Genomic DNA, 21,185 nt, shown 5'->3' with positions numbered 1-21,185 from the left:
GCTTCCTTCGGTATGGTGCTAACAGGTCACCGTGGCAAAGCAAAGCCAAAACCCATAAAAGAAGCGCTGGCCCGCGCTTCCTCCAAAATGGCGGCGAAGGCCTGAGCTCTGGCTGAACAAGCGGCGTCCTCTCCTGCACGTTCAGACATGCTAGACAGTGAAGAAGAGACGGACATGCAATCTTATTCAGGCGGCTCTCCTTCCATACCACAAGCAGGTATGTCACAAAATGCTTTTATTAGACTAATGGAATCTATGCTCCACAAGGCCTTAAAGGCAACTTCAGACCAGATCACTAATAACTTGACACGAGAAATTTGTGAAATAGGCCAACGTACAGCAGACCTTGAAACCAGGGTTGATGATATGGAGCTAACCTTACAAGAACAGGCCCAGGAACAAAATGCCCTCCGCGAAGAAAACACTATGCTTTTATCACGTCTTGAAGACGCTGAAAAACGCTCTCGCAGGTCCAATTTGCGCCTCCGGGGTATACCGGAGGCAATAGATGACTTACAATCGTTTACCACAGCTTTGTTTCAAGAGCTTGCGCCATCTATACCTATCGAACGCCTTGAGTTCGATAGAATCCACAGGGCACTCACTCGACGCCAAACCGATGGGCCACCGCGAGATATCATTGTCGAGCTGCATTTTTTCCGCACGAAGGAACAACTACTAGCAGCGGCACGAAAAAAGAACTCCCTTCAGTTCCAGAACCACGATTACCAACTGTTCACGGATTTAGCACCCCTCACCATTGCTAAACGTCGTGCTATGAAGCCGCAGCTGCAGATATTACAACATCAGCTTAAATACACATGGCGATTCCCATTTGCCTTGCAGTTTTCCTACCAAGGGCAGCAACATATCTGCACCACCCCTGACTCGCTGCAACGCTTGCTAGAGTCTCTTCACTTGTCAACCCAGGTACGCCAATCGGAAACATCACTACCTCGCACACCAGCCAGATCTGCTTCTCAACCATACAACACAACCCCGAAGAGGAATAATCCTGACCCACAGTCCACACGGAAAGGAACCCCAGCACGATCATCTGGAAACTACCACCCTAGCCCGAAATCTCAAGCCCTTCGCTGACAACCAGGAAGATACCTTTCTTCTTTTTTATTCTCCCTTTGTTTTTCCAGCATACAGTTCCTCGGTTGCACCTACAATGACTGACTCTGCACAGAACTTATCTGCGACCGGGATCTGCTGGAAAACATTGGATGGTTTAAGTGTTAACTCAGCGTCCTGCATGCCTTTTCCGCAGGGCTCCCAGGCCTTTTAAGGCCTGCTCAGGTTCAGTTATTTTATTTTACTGTTTTAATTGTTTTACTTTAATGCTGCGTTATTACTTGCTTTTATAATGTACACATAAGCTGTATGAGAATACGTACGATTAAACTGGCCCGCACTAAGTAAGCCAGTTTAATCTCATTATCCTGCTATTCCCACTCTAGTATTATAATAATATAGTAAACATATTCCCTCTAGACTATATCTTGTATACAACTTGTATCAGACCCAATTTACTAGACTACTTTCTATATCCCCTCCCCCTAATTTTCCCCACTCCCCTCCTCCCTTCCTTCTCTCCCCCCTTCCCCCTTCCTTCCCTTCCCCCCTATGCCCCCTCCTTAGTCCTTCCCTACCCCCCATCCTATTCCCCATTCCCCCTCCCCCCCCCCTTCCCCCTTCCCTCGGTACCACTTAATCTCCCCACATTTACATAACTTTAACCCCCGGGAATAGCACTATAGAAATATAAGTACATACACCCGTTAATTATTCACTATCATTATTCCATATGTTTTTACCCTTGCTTTTTTTTTGGGGGGGTTAATACCCTAATGTTAACTGCAGTATTGAAGGTTTTTGATGTTAAACTAATTTTGGTGTCCCCGTCTGCGGCGGGGAGCAGTCATTGCGCTCCCTTTCTATGGTGCACCCTCTCTCAGACTGGTTTACTGGTTATGGAGTTGGTACACTTACTAGTCGGGCGTTACTGATCTATTATCCTCCCGTTAGGAGGAGACCTCAGTGGCGTACCCTACACCCTTCGCACTCCCTTCTCCTCTCTCTCTTCTCCTACTCCTTACCTCTACCATTTCTTTTCTTTTTTGTCGGTCGGCTCGCATGGGCCCTGTATCCCCTGATACTAGCTCTCCATACACCTAATCATGGCTCCGCTTAATATACTTACCCTAAATGTGAAGGGACTTAACTCTCCACATAAGCGGGTTAAAGCCTTTCAAACGTTCGCATCCCTTAAAGCCAGCATAGTGGCTCTTCAAGAAACCCATTTCTCTAAACGTTACACCCCTAGCTTCTTTAGCTCTAAATACCCACAAGTTTTCACCGCCTCAGCAGACATGAAACACCGAGGGGTCCTGCTAGTCTTTCACCACACCATGCCATTTACCCCTTTAACTGAAATAAAAGACCCTGAAGGCCGTTACTTGCTTCTTGTAGGCCTGTTGCAGGATGTAACAACGACTTTTGTTTCCTATTATGCCCCTAACTCTAATTCAAACCCCTTTTTCTCACATTTATTACAGGTTGTGAGAACACACTGCAAGGGAACTTTGTTTCTGTGTGGTGATTCCAATTCTGTACTACAACCACATACAGATAAATCCCCTTATGCCCCCGAGCACCACACCCCCTCAATCCAATTCCGTAAACAAATACAAAAGGCCTCTCTTTTGGATATATGGAGAGAATCCAATCCCACAAAGAAATTACACATTTTATTCGCACCCCCATAAATCCTTCTCTAGAATCGACCATATTTTTATAGCATCCGCCCCACTCCTTCTTCATTCGCATATCCAACCAATCACATGGACGGACCCACTGTGCTGTTATCACCACAGTATTATCCTTAATACCGCAGGCTACACACATGTCGTGGACCATGAATGACTCTCTCCTAACTAATCAATCATACTGTTTAGATATACAAATAGCCCTCAAAGACTAACTAACACACAACACCACCCCTGACATCTCCCCTATATTGCTCTGGGAAGCTCATAAACCAGTTATACGAGGCTGATGCATCTCAGTTGCGTCACATCTTAATAGAGATAAAATCCTCAGATTACACCAACTTGAGTCAGAATATCATAATCACTTTTTACAATTCCAAACTAGTCCTACTGAAGCTCATAAAAATAACTTTAGAAAAGACTAAACTTGAATTAGACCTACTCCTGGCTGAAGCGGCCGATAAGACTATCTGCAGATCCAACCATACAATTTATACCAAAGCAAACAAACCAGACACATTCCTGGCCTTACGCCTTCACAGACCAGATCGTGTTCGTATTCCCATCAGACTCAGTCTGACTAAGGATACCATTACTAGTAATCCAGTCAAAATTCTCTCCGAATTCCGGAAACAGTTAGCGACTCTGTACGAATCTAAAACAGCGTTCCCGCTGAACCAAACTCTTTCGTAATCTGCCTATTCCCATACTATCTGATGCCAACCGTGATCTTATGGAGAGCACGATCACAACTGAGGAAGTCTTATTGGCCATCAAGTCGCTTAAACCCCATAAGCGCCCGGGCCTGGAGGGCCTCCCGAGCCTTTATTATAAAAAATTTGCAACTGAATTAGCCCCCCTTCTTACCAAATCTTTTAACGCTATACTTAGGCAGCACTCCTTTGGCAGAGACACATTGACAGCACTTATATCAATGATCCCGAAACCGAACACAGATACCACCTTATGGTCCAACTATAGACCAATTTCACTCTTAAATGTGGACATCAAGATCCTGGCCAAAATTTTAGCCCTACGCCTCAATCCTATTATAGGGGGATTGATCCACAAAGACCAAGTAGGTTTTATACCTAAGCGACAAGCAAGTGATAACATTCGCCGTGTAATCCTCCTACAACACCTGGCCCGTTCCCGTAGAATTCCGATGCACATCCTCTCTTTAGACATACGGAAAGCTTTTGACACAGTCTCATGGCCCTACTTATTTTATATTCTCCAACGTTGGGGCTTTGGCCCACATTTTCTGGGTTAGATCAATGCGCTATACAACCATCCACAGGCGTATGTGCACTATTCAGGATTTCGCTCGGATCCCTTCCCAATTTTGCGAGGAACCAGACAGGGCTGCCCCTTATCCCCCTTATTGTTTGCGCTCGTGATCGAACCCTTAGCTGCCCTGATAAGAAATAACCCTGACATCCGAGGTTTAGAGGTTGCTGCAACATCGCACAAACTGTGTCTCTTTGCTGATGATGCCCTCATGTTTATTTCATTGCCCCATACTACCCTCCCAATTCTACTGTGCACCCTAGATAAGTTTACTCGGGTCTCGGGACTAGAAATTAACCAAGCTAAATCGAAAGCTCTCAATGTGTCTTTGCCGCAAGCTGATCTAGAAATACTACACCAAAATTTTCCCTTTCACTGGTCCTCCACATCTATTCCCTCACTTTGTCCAAACAACAATAAAATCTCTCTCTGGGCTGGATACTTTAACAGAATATGAAACCATGTGCGACTCGGACCCGCATGCCCCAGGAATTAATTCTCGTCTTTATGCCCATCGCACTATGCCACCTTCAAGCCCTCCCACTTACGCGCAAAGATGGTTAAAAGACTTACATATTAATATTGAAGCGGAAGACTGGGTGACCATTTGGACCAACACAAAAAATTAATCTCAAAACGTTGTTGCTTCAGAAGCAAACTACAAAGTGTTGATGCGATGGTATCTAGTCCCGGCTAGAATTGCAAAATTTTTACCCGAATTTTCCCCAAATTGTTTCAGAGGATGCGGTGATAGAGGTACCCACTTGCACATCTGGTGGACATGCCCTCTGGTGCAGCGTTTTTGGGAAACTACATTCCAAATGGCATCTACCCTCCACCAAATCACCCTTAAACCTAACCCAGCAGTAGTTCTACTCAATCTTATTCCACAAGATTACACCAGAGCACAACTTCGCCTCCTCCTTCAATTATTTACTGCAGCTAAGCAAACGATTGCTAAGGCTTGGAAAACACCCATACTCAGTATAGCCGAGATGAAAAATAGGATCACCCAAGCAATAGTACATAGCAAGATCGAAGCGAAAATTCTAGATAAAGTCCCCCAACACGTCAAAATCTGGCAACCATGGATTCAGCATTTCCTACCCGCTGGTGTTGACGAACACCTTTTGGGACTCTGAATTAGTCCTGACCTAAATCTAAGATCACAGCACCACACCCTTGCCCATGCGCTCCGGCCGACCTACACCCCCCCCCCCCTCTCTGCTCTCCCCTTTCCCTTTTCTTAGACTATCTCCCCCCCCCTTTTTTTTTTTCTTTTCTTTCTCTTTTTTTCCCTCTTCCAATACCCACTGGTAGTGTACTCTGTCTCATATAAAGGTCCCGGTGGCCCTCCTGTTTGCTCTCTGGGGGAACTGCCGGCACCTCAACATGCTCATTTAAGGGACTTTGCCCCCTTTCACGATTTGCAATTTTACCTAAATCATACCAACATGTTATCTGACTGAGTATTCATTTTTTGTATAATTCCTTATTCTCCGTTATATCAGTATTACATTGTTTGACTGTGATATGCACTGTTTTATGTTAACTTGATACCCTTACTGAAACGTATGGAACAGTTGCTTGTTAATTACCAATAAAATATTTGAAAAGAAAAAAAAATCCAATAAACTCAAATTTTAGTCATACATTTAGGCCAAAATGTATTCGGCCACATGTCTTTCGGTAAAAAAAAAAAAAAGTCAATAAGTGTATATTTATTGGTTTGCGCAAAATTTATAGAGCCTACAAACTAGGGTACATTTTCTGGAATTTACACAGCCTTTAATTTATGACTGCCTATGTCATTTCTTGAGGTGCTAAAATGGCAGGGCAGTACAAAACTAGAGGTCGACTGATATGGGTTTTTCTCTGGTCGATGCCGATATTTAGAAATCGCGGTGGCCGATGGCCGATATATGATGCCGATTTTTTTTGGGCCGATATATTAGGCCGATTTTTTTTTTTTTCCCTTTATCTCATAAAATCTAACAGTTAGACCCCTTTCACACTGGGGCGTTTTTCAGGCGCTTTTGGGCTAAAAATAGCGCCTGTAAAACGGCTCCCCTGCAGTCTGTGTGAAAGCTCGAGTGCTTTCACACTGAGGCGATGCGGTGGCAGGATGTTAAAAGAAAGTCCTGCAAGCAGCATCTTTGGAGTGGTGTATACCACCACTCCTGCCCATTGAAATGAATGCGCACCGCTGCCGAAGCGCCTGCAAAGCGTTTCGGCAGCAGCGCTTCAGGGGCGCATTTAACCCCTTCCTCGGCCACTATCTGGGTTATAAGCGCCCCGCTAGCAGTCAAATAGCGCCGCTAAAATGACGGATCGCCACTAAAACTAGCAGCGTTTTACCGTCAACGTATGCCCACTCCAGTGTGAAAGCAGCCTTAAGTAATAAGTGATACAGAAAATTTTTTACATTTTAAACATTTATTAAACAAAACAAACCTCCAATCAGTTCACTTGTATGTATAATTTAGATTTTAAAAAAATAACTATATCTTAAATATTAAATACACAAAAACAGGTAATCAAAACTTTTGGACGAAAAAAAAATGGGCTAACTTTACTGCTTATTTTTTTTTTTTTATTTCATTAGTTTATTTTTTTTCAAAAAAAATTGCGTTTGAAAGACCGCTGCGCAAATACCATGTGACATAAAATATTGCAACAACCGCTATTTTATTCCCTAGGGTCTCTGCTAAAAAAAAATATATATAATGTTTTGGGGTTCTAAGTGATTTTCTAGCAGAAAATACAGGATTTTTACTTGTAAGCAACAAGTGTCAGAAAAGATTTAGTCTTTAAATGGTTAAACTGAGAGCTTCTACACACAGTCTATTGATAAAACAACCTGAAGAGATACAATGTATCTGCTTATCAGACTTGGCAGGCTGCCCAGAGGAGAAGTCTTTCCACAGATAATGTCAGGAAAGTTGCATTGACTTCTATTACAGAAGTCATTTGCAAGTCCTGCTGAAGTTATAATCGGCTTTTTTTTTTTATCAGCACAATCATCCGATGCCGATTAAGTAAAAAAGCCAAATATCAGCCGATATATCGGCCGACCTCTATACAAAACCCCCACAAATGACCCCATTTTGGAAAGTAGACACCCCCAGGAAATTGCTGAGAGGCATGTTGAGCCCATTGAATATTATTTTTTTTTGTCCCAAGTGATTGAATAATGACTAAAAAAAAAAAAAAAAATTACAAAAAGTTGTCACTAAATGATATATTGCTCACACAGGCCATGGGCATATGTGGAATTGCACCCCAAAATATATTCAGCTGCTTCTCCTGAGTATGGGGATACCACATGTGTGGGACTTTTTAGGAGCCTAGCCGCTACGGGGCCCCGAAAACCAAGCACCGCCTTCAAGCTTTCTAAGGGTGTAAATTTTTGATTTCACTCTTCACTGCCTATCACAGTTTCGGAGGTCATGGAATGCCCAGGTGGCACAAACACCCCCCCCCCCCCCAAATGACCCCATTTTGGAAAGTAGACACCTCAAGCTATTTGCTGAGAGGCATGGTGAGTATTTTGCAGCTCTCATTTGTTTTTGAAAATGAAGAAAGACAAGAAAAAAAATTTTTTTTTTCTTTTTTCAAATTTCAAAACTTTGTGACAAAAAGTGAGGTCTGCAAAATAATCACTATACCTCAGCAAATAGCTTTGGGTGTCTACTTTCCAAAATGGGGTCATTTGGGGGGGGGGGGTTGTGCCACCTGGGCATTCCATGGCCTCTGAAACTGTGATAGGCAGTGAAGAGTGAAATCAAAAATTTACACCCTTAGAAAGCTTGAAGGCGGTGCTTGGTTTTCAGGGTCCCGTACGCGGCTAGGCTCCCAAAAAGTCTCACACATGTGGTATCCCCATACACAGGAGAAGCAACAAAATGTATTTTGGGGTGTAATTTCACATATTCCCATGGCATGTTTGAGCAATATATCATTTAGTGACAACTTTGTGCAAAAAAAAAAAAAAAAAAAAATTTGTCTCTTTCCGGCAACTTGTGTCACAATATAAAATATTCCATGGACTCGACATGCCTCTCAGCAAATAGCTTGGGGTGTCTACTTTCCAAAATGGGGTCATTTGGGGGGGTTTTGAACTGTCCTGGCATTTTATGCACAACATTTAGAAGCTTATGTCACACATCACCCACTCTTCTAACCACTTGAAGACAAAGCCCTTTCTGACACTTTTTGATTACATGAAAAAATTTTTTTTTTTTTGCAAGAAAATTACTTTGAACCCCCACACATTATATATTTTTTTAAAGCAAATGCCCTACAGATTAAAATGGTGGGTGTTTCATTTTTTTTTTTTTCACACAGTATTTGCGCAGCGATTTTTGGGGGGGAAAAAAAAAAAACACACTTTTTTAAATTTTAATGCACTAAAACACACTATATTGCCCAAATGTTTGATGAAATAAAAAAGATGATCTTAGCCCGAGTACATGGATACCAAACATGACATGCTTTAAAATTGCTCACAAACATGCAGTGGCAACAAAATAAATACATTTTAAAAGCCTCTAAAAGCCTTTACAGGTTACCACTTTAGATTTACAGAGGAGGTCTACTGCTAAAATTACTGCCCTCGATCTGACCTTCGCGGTGATACCTCACATGCATGGTGCAATTGCTGTTTACATTTGACGCCAGACCGACGCTTGCGTTCGCCTTAGCGTGAGAGCAGGGGGGGGACAGGGGTGCTTTTTTTTTTTTTTTTATTATTTTTTTGCTTTTTTTATCTTATTTTTAAACTGTTCCTTTCATTTTTTTTTTTTTTTTTTAAATCATTTTTATTGTTATCTCAGGGAATGTAAATATCCCCTATGATAGCAATAGGTAGTGACAGGTACTCTTTTTTGAAAAAATTGGGGTCTATTAGACCCTAGATTTCTCCTCTGCCCTCAAAGCATCTGACCACACCAAGATCGGTGTGATAAAATGCTTCCCCAATTTCCCAATGGCGCTGTTTACATCTGGCGAAATCTAAGTCATAAAATGCTTGTAGCTTCCGGTTTCTTAGGCCATAGAGATGTTTGGAGCCACTCTGGTCTCTGATCAGCTCTATGGTCAGCTGGCTGAATCACCGGCTGCATTCTCAGGTTCCCTGTTGAGACAGGAGAGCCAGAGAAAAACACGGAAGACGGTGGGGGAGGGGGGGCATTCCCTCCCACTGCTTGTAAAAGCAGTCTAGAGGCTAATTAGCCGCTAAGATTGCTTTTACATGAAAGCCAAGCTGATGCCTAAACCTGCAGGCATCATTCTGGTATAACCACTCAAAGTCGTGAATGGCGTACCTGAAGACAAAAAAATGGTTAACAATAAAACACAGTAAACGGTAAAGTATAAAAAAATTGCATACCTGAAAAGCAAGCATGATAAAACATAATAACAATAAAACATTGCAGAATAGAATACAGTAAAAAAGAGCAGAACAATAGAGAGAGAAGAGAGAGAGAGAACAATAAAACGACAACTATTTTTTTTTTTTTTTTATATATTTTTGTTTGCGTTTTTTTTTTTACACTTTTTTTTGTAACTAACTTTTATAACTGTAACCGGTTCCAGGTTTGGGTCTCAAAATGCGATGGCATCTTGGGAGACCCTGTGAAAGTGTGTCCTAGTCTGTGCAATGCTGTACCCTACGCTAATACTCAACTAGTGAATGGTAGCGTTCAAAACATTCACCAATGCAAAGACCAGGATTGTCAGGACAGGAGGGACAATAATAGCAGGTGTCACGCCTATATCCGTGCTTGCTGCAGACACGACATCTTTTTGGGGGGGTTCGTTGGGTAGGGGTACTCAGGAGGACATAAAAATGCCTCTCATGCAGCCGACTGCATTTGGTCGGGGATGTGAATGGGGGAAGTACGGGCGCTGCAGAAGTGGTGGGTTCCCAATTAGGATTGGCGAATGCAGCAGGAAGGGCACTATGGGCACGACGGGCCTGTTTGTCTTCTTGGTGGCAACGGGACACTATTTGTGCTTGCCACCTCACCAGCTTGAACTGCACTTATGGGACTCGCCACGTCACCAAGTGTTACTGCAGTGCTGATTTGACTATGACCGGGGTGTACTAGGCCGCTGGTGCTTGCCAGTTCACTGAAACGCTACCAAAAAAACTGTTAGCGATCGCAGGGATCAGCCCTGACTCTGCGAACGCTGCAGTTATGCGTGACAGTGATCGATCGATACTGCACTTGGGTGGGCTGGGCCGGGCGGAGGGGCAAAACACAGGTGCTTGCAGGTATCTGGGCTGATTCCGCTAACACTGCGTTTTTGGGAACCCTAAACTGCTGGGGACGCTAGTATAAATCTGATCAGATCAGATATTGATCTGTTCAGATACTTTACCACTAAGGGAGGTATACGGTGCCTGCGTGGGTGTTAGCGGTACTGGCGCTAATCTGACGCTGCCTGGGGCGACACATATCACCGCCGGGCGAACAGGGGGCTAAACCTTTATTCGGTAATAAACGGCGGGTGCCCTGACACTATAAAAAAATTAACGAACTAACCAGCGTCACCCGTAACAGTTATACGGTGATCAGTGGTGAAAGGGTTAACTAGGGGGCAATCAAGGGGTTAAAACATTTATTCGGTAGTATATGGGGGTCCCTGTCGCTATAAAACGCTGACGGCGAACCTAAATATTTACCTCCCTAACTAGCCTCACCAGCAACACTAATACAGAGATCAGAAAAATGATCGCTTAGTGACACTGGCGACGGAGGGTGATCAAGGGGTTAAAACTTTATTGCGGGGGGTTAGGGGGTTATCCTAGACCTACAGGGGGCTAACCCTAACTGCCCTACCACACTGTCACAAACTGACACCATGCAGTAATCAGGAAAAAAAAAAAAAAAAAAACTGCTTGGTGTCAGTGTGACGGGGGGGGGGGGGGGGTAAAGGAGGGTGTATTGTGTGCCTGGCATGTTCTACTGGGATATGTAGTGTTGTGCACTCACATTTCAGTCTTCTCTCCTCGGCGCCGGAACGGAAAATACCGAGCCGAGGAGAGATGACGTCACATCCCCTGCCTCTGTGTACTATACAGAGGCAGGGGAAGATTCTGATTGGCTGGGAGCAATCGCGAGGGGGGGGCCACAAATGGATGGCCTCCCCCTTATCACTGACCCCCCGCCCGTGGGAAGGCAATCACGTACGAGGTGCCATTTTGCCTGCCCGTGCCATTCTGCCGACGTATATCGTCGTTAGGCGGTCGGCAAGTGGTTAATCAGAGAGGCAGCACAGAGACCTAAGGTAACCCTGGAGGAACTACAGAGTTCCACAGCAGAGACTGGAGTATCTGTACATAGTACGACAATAAGCCGTATGCTCCATAGAGTTGGGCTTTTTATGGCAGAGTGGCAAGAAGAAAGCCATTACTTTCAGCAAGAAACAATATGGCACGTTTTGAGTTTGCGAAAAGGCATGTGGGAGATTCCCAAAATGTATGGAGGAAGGTGGTCTGATGAGACTAAAATTTAACTTTTTGGCCATCAAAGAAAACACTTTGTCTGGCACAAACCCAACACATCACATCACCCAAAGAACACCATTCCCCACAGTGAAACATGGGCGTGGCATCATGGTGTGGGGATGTTTTTCAGCAGGTGGGACTGGGAAACTGGTCAGAGTTGAGGGAAAGATGGATGGTGTTAAATACAGGGATATTCTTGAGCAAAACCTGTACAACTCTGTGTGTGATTTGAGGCTAGGACGGAGGTTCACCTTCCAGCAGTACAATGACCCCAAACACACTCTAAAGCAACACTTGAGTGGTTTAAGGGGAAACATGTAAGGCGCCTTTCACACGGATGGCTATTCTGCCGCAGTTAAAAGCATGTTTTTTTTTCTGTGATATTCAAGACTCCAGGCACTGCGATCAGCTGCATTTGTACTGCATTTGTACAGTGCGATTAGCTGCGGCTGCGTTTAGCATTTCCATAGCAACCCAACAGGGTACCGACTCGTATTGAACAGGGATCCGACTTGGATCCCCGCCAATGCCCGGCACGGTTTGATATGAATCTTGAGGGGGAACTCCACGCCAAAATTTAAATAAAGAATATCTCATATTTAAGAGGTCCTGCCATGCTTTTTTCTATTAGGCCCCTTTCACACATGCGGACAGTATGTCCGTATTTCATCCATCCGATTTCGGATGAAATACGGACATACATGCATCCCTATGGGATAGCGGGTGTCAGCGGATGTACATCCGCTAACACCCGATGTCGTCCGCCTCCGCTCTCGTCCGATTCTGCGGACGGAAGAAAATCCTATTTTTCTATCCGTCTGCAGAGCGGATCGGAGGAACACGGACAGACGGTCCGTGTTCCTCCGATCCCCCATAGGGGAGAGCGGAGATCTGACAGGGCGGTCCCTGCACAGTGTGCGGGTCCCGCCCTGTCATCTGCCTGCTCAGCTGGGGAAAGCGGAGCGATCCCCGCTGAGCAGCGGATAAACACGGGGCGGATCAACACGGATCCGTCCCGTGTGAAAGGGGCCTTACAAGGGATGTTTACATTCCTTGTAATAGGAATAAAAGTGACAATTTTTTTTTTTTTTTAAAACAGTGTAAAAATAAATAAAATATTTTAAAATAAATAATAAAAAAAAAAATTTTTTAAAACCCCCCTGTCCCGACGAGCTCGCGCGCAGAAGGGAATGCATACGCGAGTAGCGCTCGCATATGAAAACGGTGGTCAAACCACACATGTGAGGTATCACAGCGACCGGTAGAGCGAGAGCAATAATTCTAGCCCTAGACCTCCTCTGTAGCGCAACATATGCAACCTGTAGAATTTTTTAAACGTCGCCTATGGAGATTTTTGAGGGTAAAAGTTTGACGCCATTCCACGAGCGGGCGCAATTTTCAAGCATGACATGTTGGGTATCAATTTACTTGGCGTAACATTATATTTCACAATATAAAAAAAATTGGGATAACTTTACTGTTGTTTTATTTTTTTATTCAAAAAAGTGAATTTTTTCCAAAAAAAGTGCGCTTATAAGACCGCTGCGCAAATACGGTGCAAAAAAAAGTATTGCAATGACCGCCATTGTATTCTCTAGGGTGTTAGAAGAAAAACCATATATAATGTTTGGGGGTTCTAAGTAATTTTCTAGCAGAAAAACCTGTTTTAAACATGTAAACACCTAAAATCCAAAACGAGGCTAGTCCTTAAGTGGTTAAGTCAATACTTTGTAGAACCACTTTTCACTGCAATTACAGCTGCAAGTCTTTTTGGAGATGTCTCTACCAGATTTGCACATCTAGAGTGACATTTTTGCCCATTCTTCTTTGCAAAATAGCTCAAGGTCTGTTAGATTGGATGGGGAGTGTCTGAACAGAAATTTTCAAGTCTTGCCACAGATTCTCAATTGGATTTAGGTCTGGACTTTGACTGGGCCATTCTAACACATGGATATGCTTTGATCTAAGCCAACCCATTGTAGCTGTGGCTGTATGTTTAGGGTCGCTGTCCTGCTGGAAGGTGAACCTCAAGTCTTTTGCAGACTAACAGGTTTACTTCTAAGATTGCCCTGTATTTGGCTCCATCCATCTTCCCATCAACTCTGACCAGCTTCCCTGTCCCTGCTGAAGAAAAGCATCTCCCACAACATGATGCTGCCACCACCACGTTTCACGGTGGGGATTATGTGTTCAAGATTATGTGCAGTCTTAGTTTTCTGCCACACATAGCGTTTTGCTTTTAGGCCAAAAATTTCAATTTTGGCCTCACCTGACCAGAGCACCTTCTTCAACATGTTTGTTGTGTCCACCACACGGCTTCTCACAAACTGCAAACGGGACTTCTTATGGCTTCCTTCTTGCCAGTCTTCCACAAAAGGCCAAATTTGTGGGGTGCACGACTAATACCACACCTGAGCTGTGGATCTCTGCAGCTACTCTAGAGTTACCATGGGCCTCTTGGCTGCTTCTTTGATTAATACTCTCCTTGCCCAGCCTGTCAGTTTAGGTGGACGGTCATGTCTTGGTAGGTTTGCAGTTGTGCCATACTTTTTCCATTTTCGGATGATGCATTTTACAGTGCTCCGTGAGATGTTCAAAGCTTGGGATATTTTTCTATAACCTAACCCTGCTTTAAACTTCTCCACAACTTAATCCCTGACCTGTCTGGTGTGTTCCTTGGCATTCATGATGCAGTTTGTTCATTAAGGTTATCTAACAAAGGACTTCACAGAACAGCTGTATTTATACTGCGATAAAATTACACACTATTTACTAATTAGGTGACTTCTGAAGGCAATTGGATTTTAGTTAGGGGTATTAGAGTAAAGGGGGCTGAATACAAATGCACGCCACACTTTTCAGATATTTGTAAAAAAAAAAAAAAAAAAAATTGACAACCCATTTTAATTTTTCCACTTCACAAATATGTATCACTTTGTGTTGGTCTATCACATTAAATCCCAATAAAATACATTTAAGTTTTTGGTTGTAACATGACAAAAATTTGGAAAATTGTAAAGGGCATGAATACACACACACTGGTCATATAAAAGGATAGCTTAAAGTACAATTCTCTTTTAAAGCTAGGTTCACATTAGTGCAACTGTGACTTAATCTGATTATTAGAGTGATGTTGTAGTGCAACACCAGTGCATTTTGAGGTGTTTGACACAATTTTCAGGCTGTGTTTTTTTTTTTGTAGGAAAATATTCCCTACAAATAAGCTCTGTGTGTCTGGTATGCATTTTAAGGGGGAACCCATGCAAAACAAAAAACAAACAAAAACAAAAAATAAAAAACAAAAAACAACACACACTAGAGACTTATCCAATCCTTATCATGCGCGCATCCCCCACACCAACCATACCAAGTCACATGCCCTCAATGTTAATGAAGAGACGGTTGAGGGGGTGTGCAGGTGGGGGGAATCTGGAAGCCCCCTTTAACAAAAAGATGCTGCCCCCCCCCAACATTAATGAGTAAGGGGTACATAAGTCCCACGTTGTACATACATAGTCAATCATGTCGTCCAGCAATGCAGATTAAAAGACTAAAAAAAAAAAAAAAAAAAAAAATGTATCCCCAGAGCTCCCCTCTCCCTCTGATAGTCACCCTCCCTCCCTCGGAGCCACACAGAGCCAGATAAAGTATAATTAAAAGGCAAAACTTTTTTTTTTTAGTTTTGGATGGAGGAGAGGGATTAGAACCCCTGCCAGTTTTTATTGCTGTGCGTGTACCCATTAGGGAGATTCCCCCCTCTATTTGTCCTGTTTACCATGATCATTGAAAGTAAAAATCACAACTTTTGAGTTTTTCCCAGATAAGAAGAGAAACCATCCAATGGAGATACTAGTTCTGGTGATCTGGGGGTCCCCAAGAAATTCCCTTAATTTGCAAGGATTTCCTCACATTTCTTTTTTGGCTATGGAACAGGAATTGAAGGTAAATCTCCTCAATGAAATACAGATGGCAAAGAAAAAAAAAAAAAAAACTCTTGCTCTTTCCAAAGTTAGTTCAGTAGGGGCCTGTTGAATTCCAAACTGTGTGTAGCCCTACTGGTTCAACAGAAGTTGATTGTTAAATTGGCTTCTGTCAAACAGTCTTGTTGGAAAACTTCCTTCAGTCAGCAGCTTTCAGCCAATCAGGCGCCAGCAATGATCAGTATATTCTGACAGAATACAATAACATGGCAGGGAGAATTTCCCTATCCACCTCACTTGTGTGGATGGGGGAACCTGTTAGTTTTTTTCCCTATAACCCACTGGTTGAAGGAAAAAAGAAAAACTAACTTTAGTAAAATGAGCCCCCACCCTCCTTCATACCACCATCACATCGTCCTAAAGGTGGGTACAAACAGATTGAAAAAGAGCCAGTTCAGCAGGGTACAGACAACTTGCAGTCTGTGGGTGGCTCTCCCTGTTCAGTAGATCAACTTCTGTCAAATGGCCATGCTGGAAAACTGGCTGCAGTGCTGATCAGTGTATTCTGACAGTGAGTGAGCCGTGCTGTCAGAAGACAATTGCAGTGTGGGGAGGAATTCTCCATCCACCTTGCTTGTGTGGATGGGGGAATCCCTTTTTTTTTTTTTTTCTTGTTCCACCCACCATCGAAAAAAAAAAAAAACTAACCAGTAATGCCGAGGTAATTATTTACACATCATTGTTAGCCCAATGTTTTACTGCAAGACAGATTGTGTACCGCTATTAAGCTCATATGTTACATATTTTTCAGTGAGGCGTACTATGCATGTTGCTATTAACCCCACCCCATACTCCATAGTAGGTGGCGCAGTTTGGCATCTTCGCCCTGGGTACCAGATGACCTTGTCCTGTCACTGGTCAGGAGCTAAAAGTGGTCCAAGGAAAGAAAACTGGCAACAGGGTCATGGACAGCCAAGGCTCATTGATGCACATGGGGAGTAAAGGCTGGACCGTGTAGTCCGAGCCACTTTAGAAGAGCTATTGTAGCTCAATTCATGAAAAAGGTTAAGCTGGTTTCAACAGAAAGGTGTTAGAACAGTGCATCGCAGTTTGTGGTGTATAGGTCTGTGTAGCAGCAAACCAGTCAGGGTCCCCACGCTGTCCACAGCCAAAAGGGCCCACAATGGACATGCGAGCATCAGAATTGGACCACGGAGCAATGGAAAGAAGTAACCTGGTCTGCTGAATCAGGGTTTCTTATGTGGATGGCCAGGTGAGTATGCAATGCTCAGTACTAAGTGGGTGGTCATAATGGTATCGCTGTGTATATGTATTTAAACACAGCAATATAGGTGCCTGGATCTGACTTGGTATTAGCCTCTTGCAATCCCATGTACAGCAGAGTTCAGAACGAGGGAGAAGCAGAAGCACAAGTAGCCAATCAGTTGTTCTACAGTGTTTATTCACCAGCAAGGAACATGCTGATGGATGTAGAAATTAATCTACCAGAGATATAAGGTCATCAATCGGCTGCTTCTCTTTTCACTGTCCAGTCGCAGATTGGGGGAGCAACAAGTCCTGCTAAGTGACATTAAACCCAATATTAAAAAAAAAAAAAAAAAAAAAAAACACACACATTCAATTGCCTTCATTTGGATCCATCTGTTCCCCTTCTAATGATAGCACCTGTGAAACCACACCCGCACACCTAAATTCCTCTAGGACGACTACACTTGCTCTACATGTCAGCATGATCCTGATATGGACTACAGGACAAGCATATTAAACCGCCCATCTCTTAAATTACTACCCACGCAGTAGCTCCCATAGGCTTCAGTGTGACAGCTGGCACCCAGATTTCTGTGATGAGGAGGAGGGGCTAGCACTACACCAGTCCCTTAGATATGCCCGCTAGATTGGAGTGCTTTCCCACACTGCCATATCAAGCATCGGGGACCACAAAGATAGCAGTCCCCATCTTGCAGGGAGCCACTCCCACACACATACCTCCCAACACCATGTATCCTGTGCAGCAGGAAGTCTGGGATCAATACAAAGGATATAATAGTTGTGACAGGGCAAGTGGTGTGGCGCATGCAAACCACAATGGAGGTGCACTGTTTGCGCCTACTAAGCGGAAGTCAGAGGACAAAATGCACGCAGAGAGAACATTTAAGGAAAAAAAAAAAAAGTGTATGTGGAGGTCGTTTTTGAGCATTATAATAAACTTCTGCAGGATAGTACTGTATGCTGGATTACGATAATTAACGATGATTTAACACAAGTGTTTAGTGCCCTGCTAGACACAGCTGTGCTGTGTAGCAGAACTGTTTAAGTATCAGAAAAAAAACAAGAAAGAAGAAATAAGCCTTTTGGCAGGTAAAACTGCTTCCAAAAAATATTTCATCTGTATATTAGGTTGTTTGCCTGGAGTTCAGCTTTACATTTCTTAGACCAAAGCTACAGTTGTTTCCAAAATGAGGTATAAGGGGGGAGGTGCTGCGCTAACCAGAAGAAAGCTGTAAATCTCTGTCTGTGGTCAATTAATAAAATGACATAAAATCGCATAATAAATCGCATAAATAAGTGTTGGCACTAAAAAACATTCAAGTCTTAATAATCAGCATCATGTGTATGTGAAAAAAGTGCATAAAAATCCTTTTCAATTGGTATATACTAAATGACAAAAAAAATTGCATGTAAAATCGCATAAATAAGTGTTGACACTAAAAACATATAAATCTAGATAATCATGTGTTGGTGTACAAAGGGACATAAACACTACTTCATGTGAATAATTCTAAATAAAAATACATAGAATAAATCAGAAATAACCATCAAAAACATATCCTTATAAATGGTGCAAAACATACAAAGTGCCAGTGCTTAAAGGTGATCTAGATATCGCAAATAAAACACATCAATCCAACGCAATATGGATAATAAATAATATAAATGTCCCAATAATAGTGATATAAAATATATTGTGCTGGCCTGCGAAACAAATGACCAATGACATGCCAGTAAGTGCAGCAAACTTAAAGTGCCAGTGTAAAAGTCATTGAAGGTGCAAAAGCAAGTTCTGGTGTATTCAACAAAACAGTGGGGTGTCTGGGATGCAATTCACTCAGTGTCCTCTTCGTGCATAAAACACTAATGTAAGCAGTGGCCCCTTACCTAGCGGTGCTAGGTCAACCGCATGAATTGTAGCTAAAACGCCAGGTCCTGAGCCTTAATCGCATCCCTATATCCACGCTTGCCGGTGTTGGGTTATCCTAATGGCAGCTGATTACAAGTGGCTATGGTCCTATCAGGGGTCCTGGACCAGCGCGGATCCTAGCTCAGCCTCCACATCTCAGGCATGTATGTACAGGAATATGCAGGACAAAGGTACTTGATAGTGAAGTATTAACCAGGTAAAGCTTTATTAAAAATCTTTAAGTAGATGTACTCACATAAAAACAATGCAGAGCAAACCTCTCTCCTACGAGCAGCGAACTCGTTGTGTGTCTAGCAATGTGAAACAGCCTATTCCGTCCCTACGAGTGTCATCACCGATCACGTGACTTCTTCAGGGGTGATCGGTGATGACACGCGTACGGACGGAATAGGCTGTTTCACATTGCTAGACACAGAACGAGTTCGCTGCTCGTAGGAGAGAGGTTTGCTCTGCATTGTTTTTATGTGAGTACATCTTTTTAATAAAGCATTACCTGGTTAATACATACTTCACTATCAAGTACCTTTGTCCTGCATATTCCTGTACATACATACCTGAAATGTGGAGGCTGAGCTAGGATCCGCGCTGGTCCAGGACCCCTGATAGGACCATAGCCACTTGTAATCAGCTGCCATTAGGATAACCCAACACCGGCAAGCGTGGATATAGGGACGTGATTGAGGCTCAGGACCTGGTGTTTTAGCTACAATTCATGCGGTTGACCTAGCACCGCTAGGTAAGGGGCCACTGCTTACATTAGTGTTTTATGCACAAAGAGGACACTGAGTGAATTGCATCCCAGACACCCCACTGTTTTGTTGAATACACCAGAACTTGCTTTTGCACCTTCAATGACTTTTACACTGGCACTTTAAGTTTGCTGCACTTACTGGCATGTCATTGGTCATTTGTTTCGCAGGCCAGCACAATATATTTTATATCACTATTATTGGGACATTTATTTATATTATTTATTATCCATATTGCGTTGGATTGATGTGTTTTATTTGAGATATCTAGATCACCTTTAAGCACTGGCACTTTGTATGTTTTGCACCATTTATAAGGATATGTTTTTGATGGTTATTTCTGATTTATTCTATGTATTTTTATTTAGAATTATTCACATGAAGTAGTGTTTATGTCCCTTTGTGCACCAACACATGATTATCTAGATTTATATGTTTTTAGTGTCAACACTTATTTATGCGATTTTACATGCGATTTTTTGTCATTTAGTATATACCAATTGAAAAGGATTTTTTATGCACTTTTTTCACATACACATGATGCTGATTATTAAGACTTGAATGTTTTTTAGTGCCAACACTTATTTATGCGATTTATTATGCGATTTTATGTCATTTTATTAATTGACCACAGAGATTTACAGCTTTCTTCTGGTTAGCGCAGCACCTCCCCCCTTATACCTCAGTTTGATTTTGGGCTTATGTCTGACCCTTGCTTCGGTGCATGCAGCTGTCCAGTCGCATACGTGCGTTTTTACTATTTTTCTGAGTTCTTGTTTTCTTTTCTTTTTCCAATTGGGTAGCGCAGGAATATTCTTATTACATTATGTTTCCAAAATGCATTCTTTCACTTCTCAACCACTGCAAGTGACACACAAAGTTCATATTTTGAATGTAAAGACACACAGAATGTGAAGCCAGCAAAACAACATTTTAGGCAATTCCAGATAATAAACAAGCCAATATAAGAATCTTTCTAAATAATGGCAGAGTATTTAAAAATCAAACCAAATTCTGATTTGTGATGCAAACATTGACATATCACCAGATCAGGTAAACCAGGAAACAGTCTGCATGTTTGTAAATGCTCTTTATTAAATCAGAAAATCAGCAACAATTTCATCTAAAAGAAGAAAATCACTTTCTGCTATAAATCTACTTTTCCCTGAACACAAGAAAAGATTCCACCACATACTGTATATTTGAGGTTACTGTCATTTAGATTTTTTTCTCTTTTCCTTTATGAAAAAAATGCACCCAAGGAGGAAGAAACTGTTAGCCCCTATTGTGTACAATTCAATTTCTGACTGCCTGTTCTACTTCAGAATAAGCCTACATTCATACTTTACCTGGGTCATTGTGGGAGTGAGGCACAAGAAAAACCTGAAGAATCTCATTATCCCATTCATGATCATCAGAGGTTAGGTCAAAACCTTGCTTCCAAACCCCACCATCTGGATTATCAAATGGAAGAATGTCATACACATCCAGCATCTGAAATATATAAATATAGATTTAGGAATGTGTGACCAAAAAAAAAAAAAGCAGTCCACCTCTGAAATGCATATACGTTTTCTCTCTTTAAAATGCTGCAAGCACAGAAAATTGTTTGGAGATTCTGCCAGAAATCCAGTAAGCTCAAAACAACTTGCAGGCGAACAATGCAGCCTCTGCTGCAGCGTAATCCCCCAGCAGTGTAGTCAGACCAGCTTCAGT

General features: G+C 42.6%; 1 protein-coding gene across 2 annotated transcripts in view; it reads right to left on the bottom strand.

Moving 5' to 3' along the window:
• The window catches only part of MAN2A1 (mannosidase alpha class 2A member 1), a 314,922-nt gene that overhangs the window by 233,018 nt on the left and 60,719 nt on the right, over positions 1–21,185 (bottom strand). For both annotated transcript variants that reach the window (XM_073624602.1, XM_073624603.1), the window contains exon 3: positions 20,819–20,963. In XM_073624602.1, the coding sequence (XP_073480703.1) occupies positions 20,819–20,963 (145 nt within the window). The remainder of the gene's footprint in view (positions 1–20,818; positions 20,964–21,185) is intronic.

Source organism: Aquarana catesbeiana, linkage group LG01, assembly GCF_042186555.1.
Source record: "Aquarana catesbeiana isolate 2022-GZ linkage group LG01, ASM4218655v1, whole genome shotgun sequence".
Lineage (NCBI taxonomy): Eukaryota > Metazoa > Chordata > Amphibia > Anura > Ranidae > Aquarana > Aquarana catesbeiana.
Note: the sequence above shows the minus strand (reverse complement) of the source record. Positions and strands in the feature narration are given on the sequence as shown.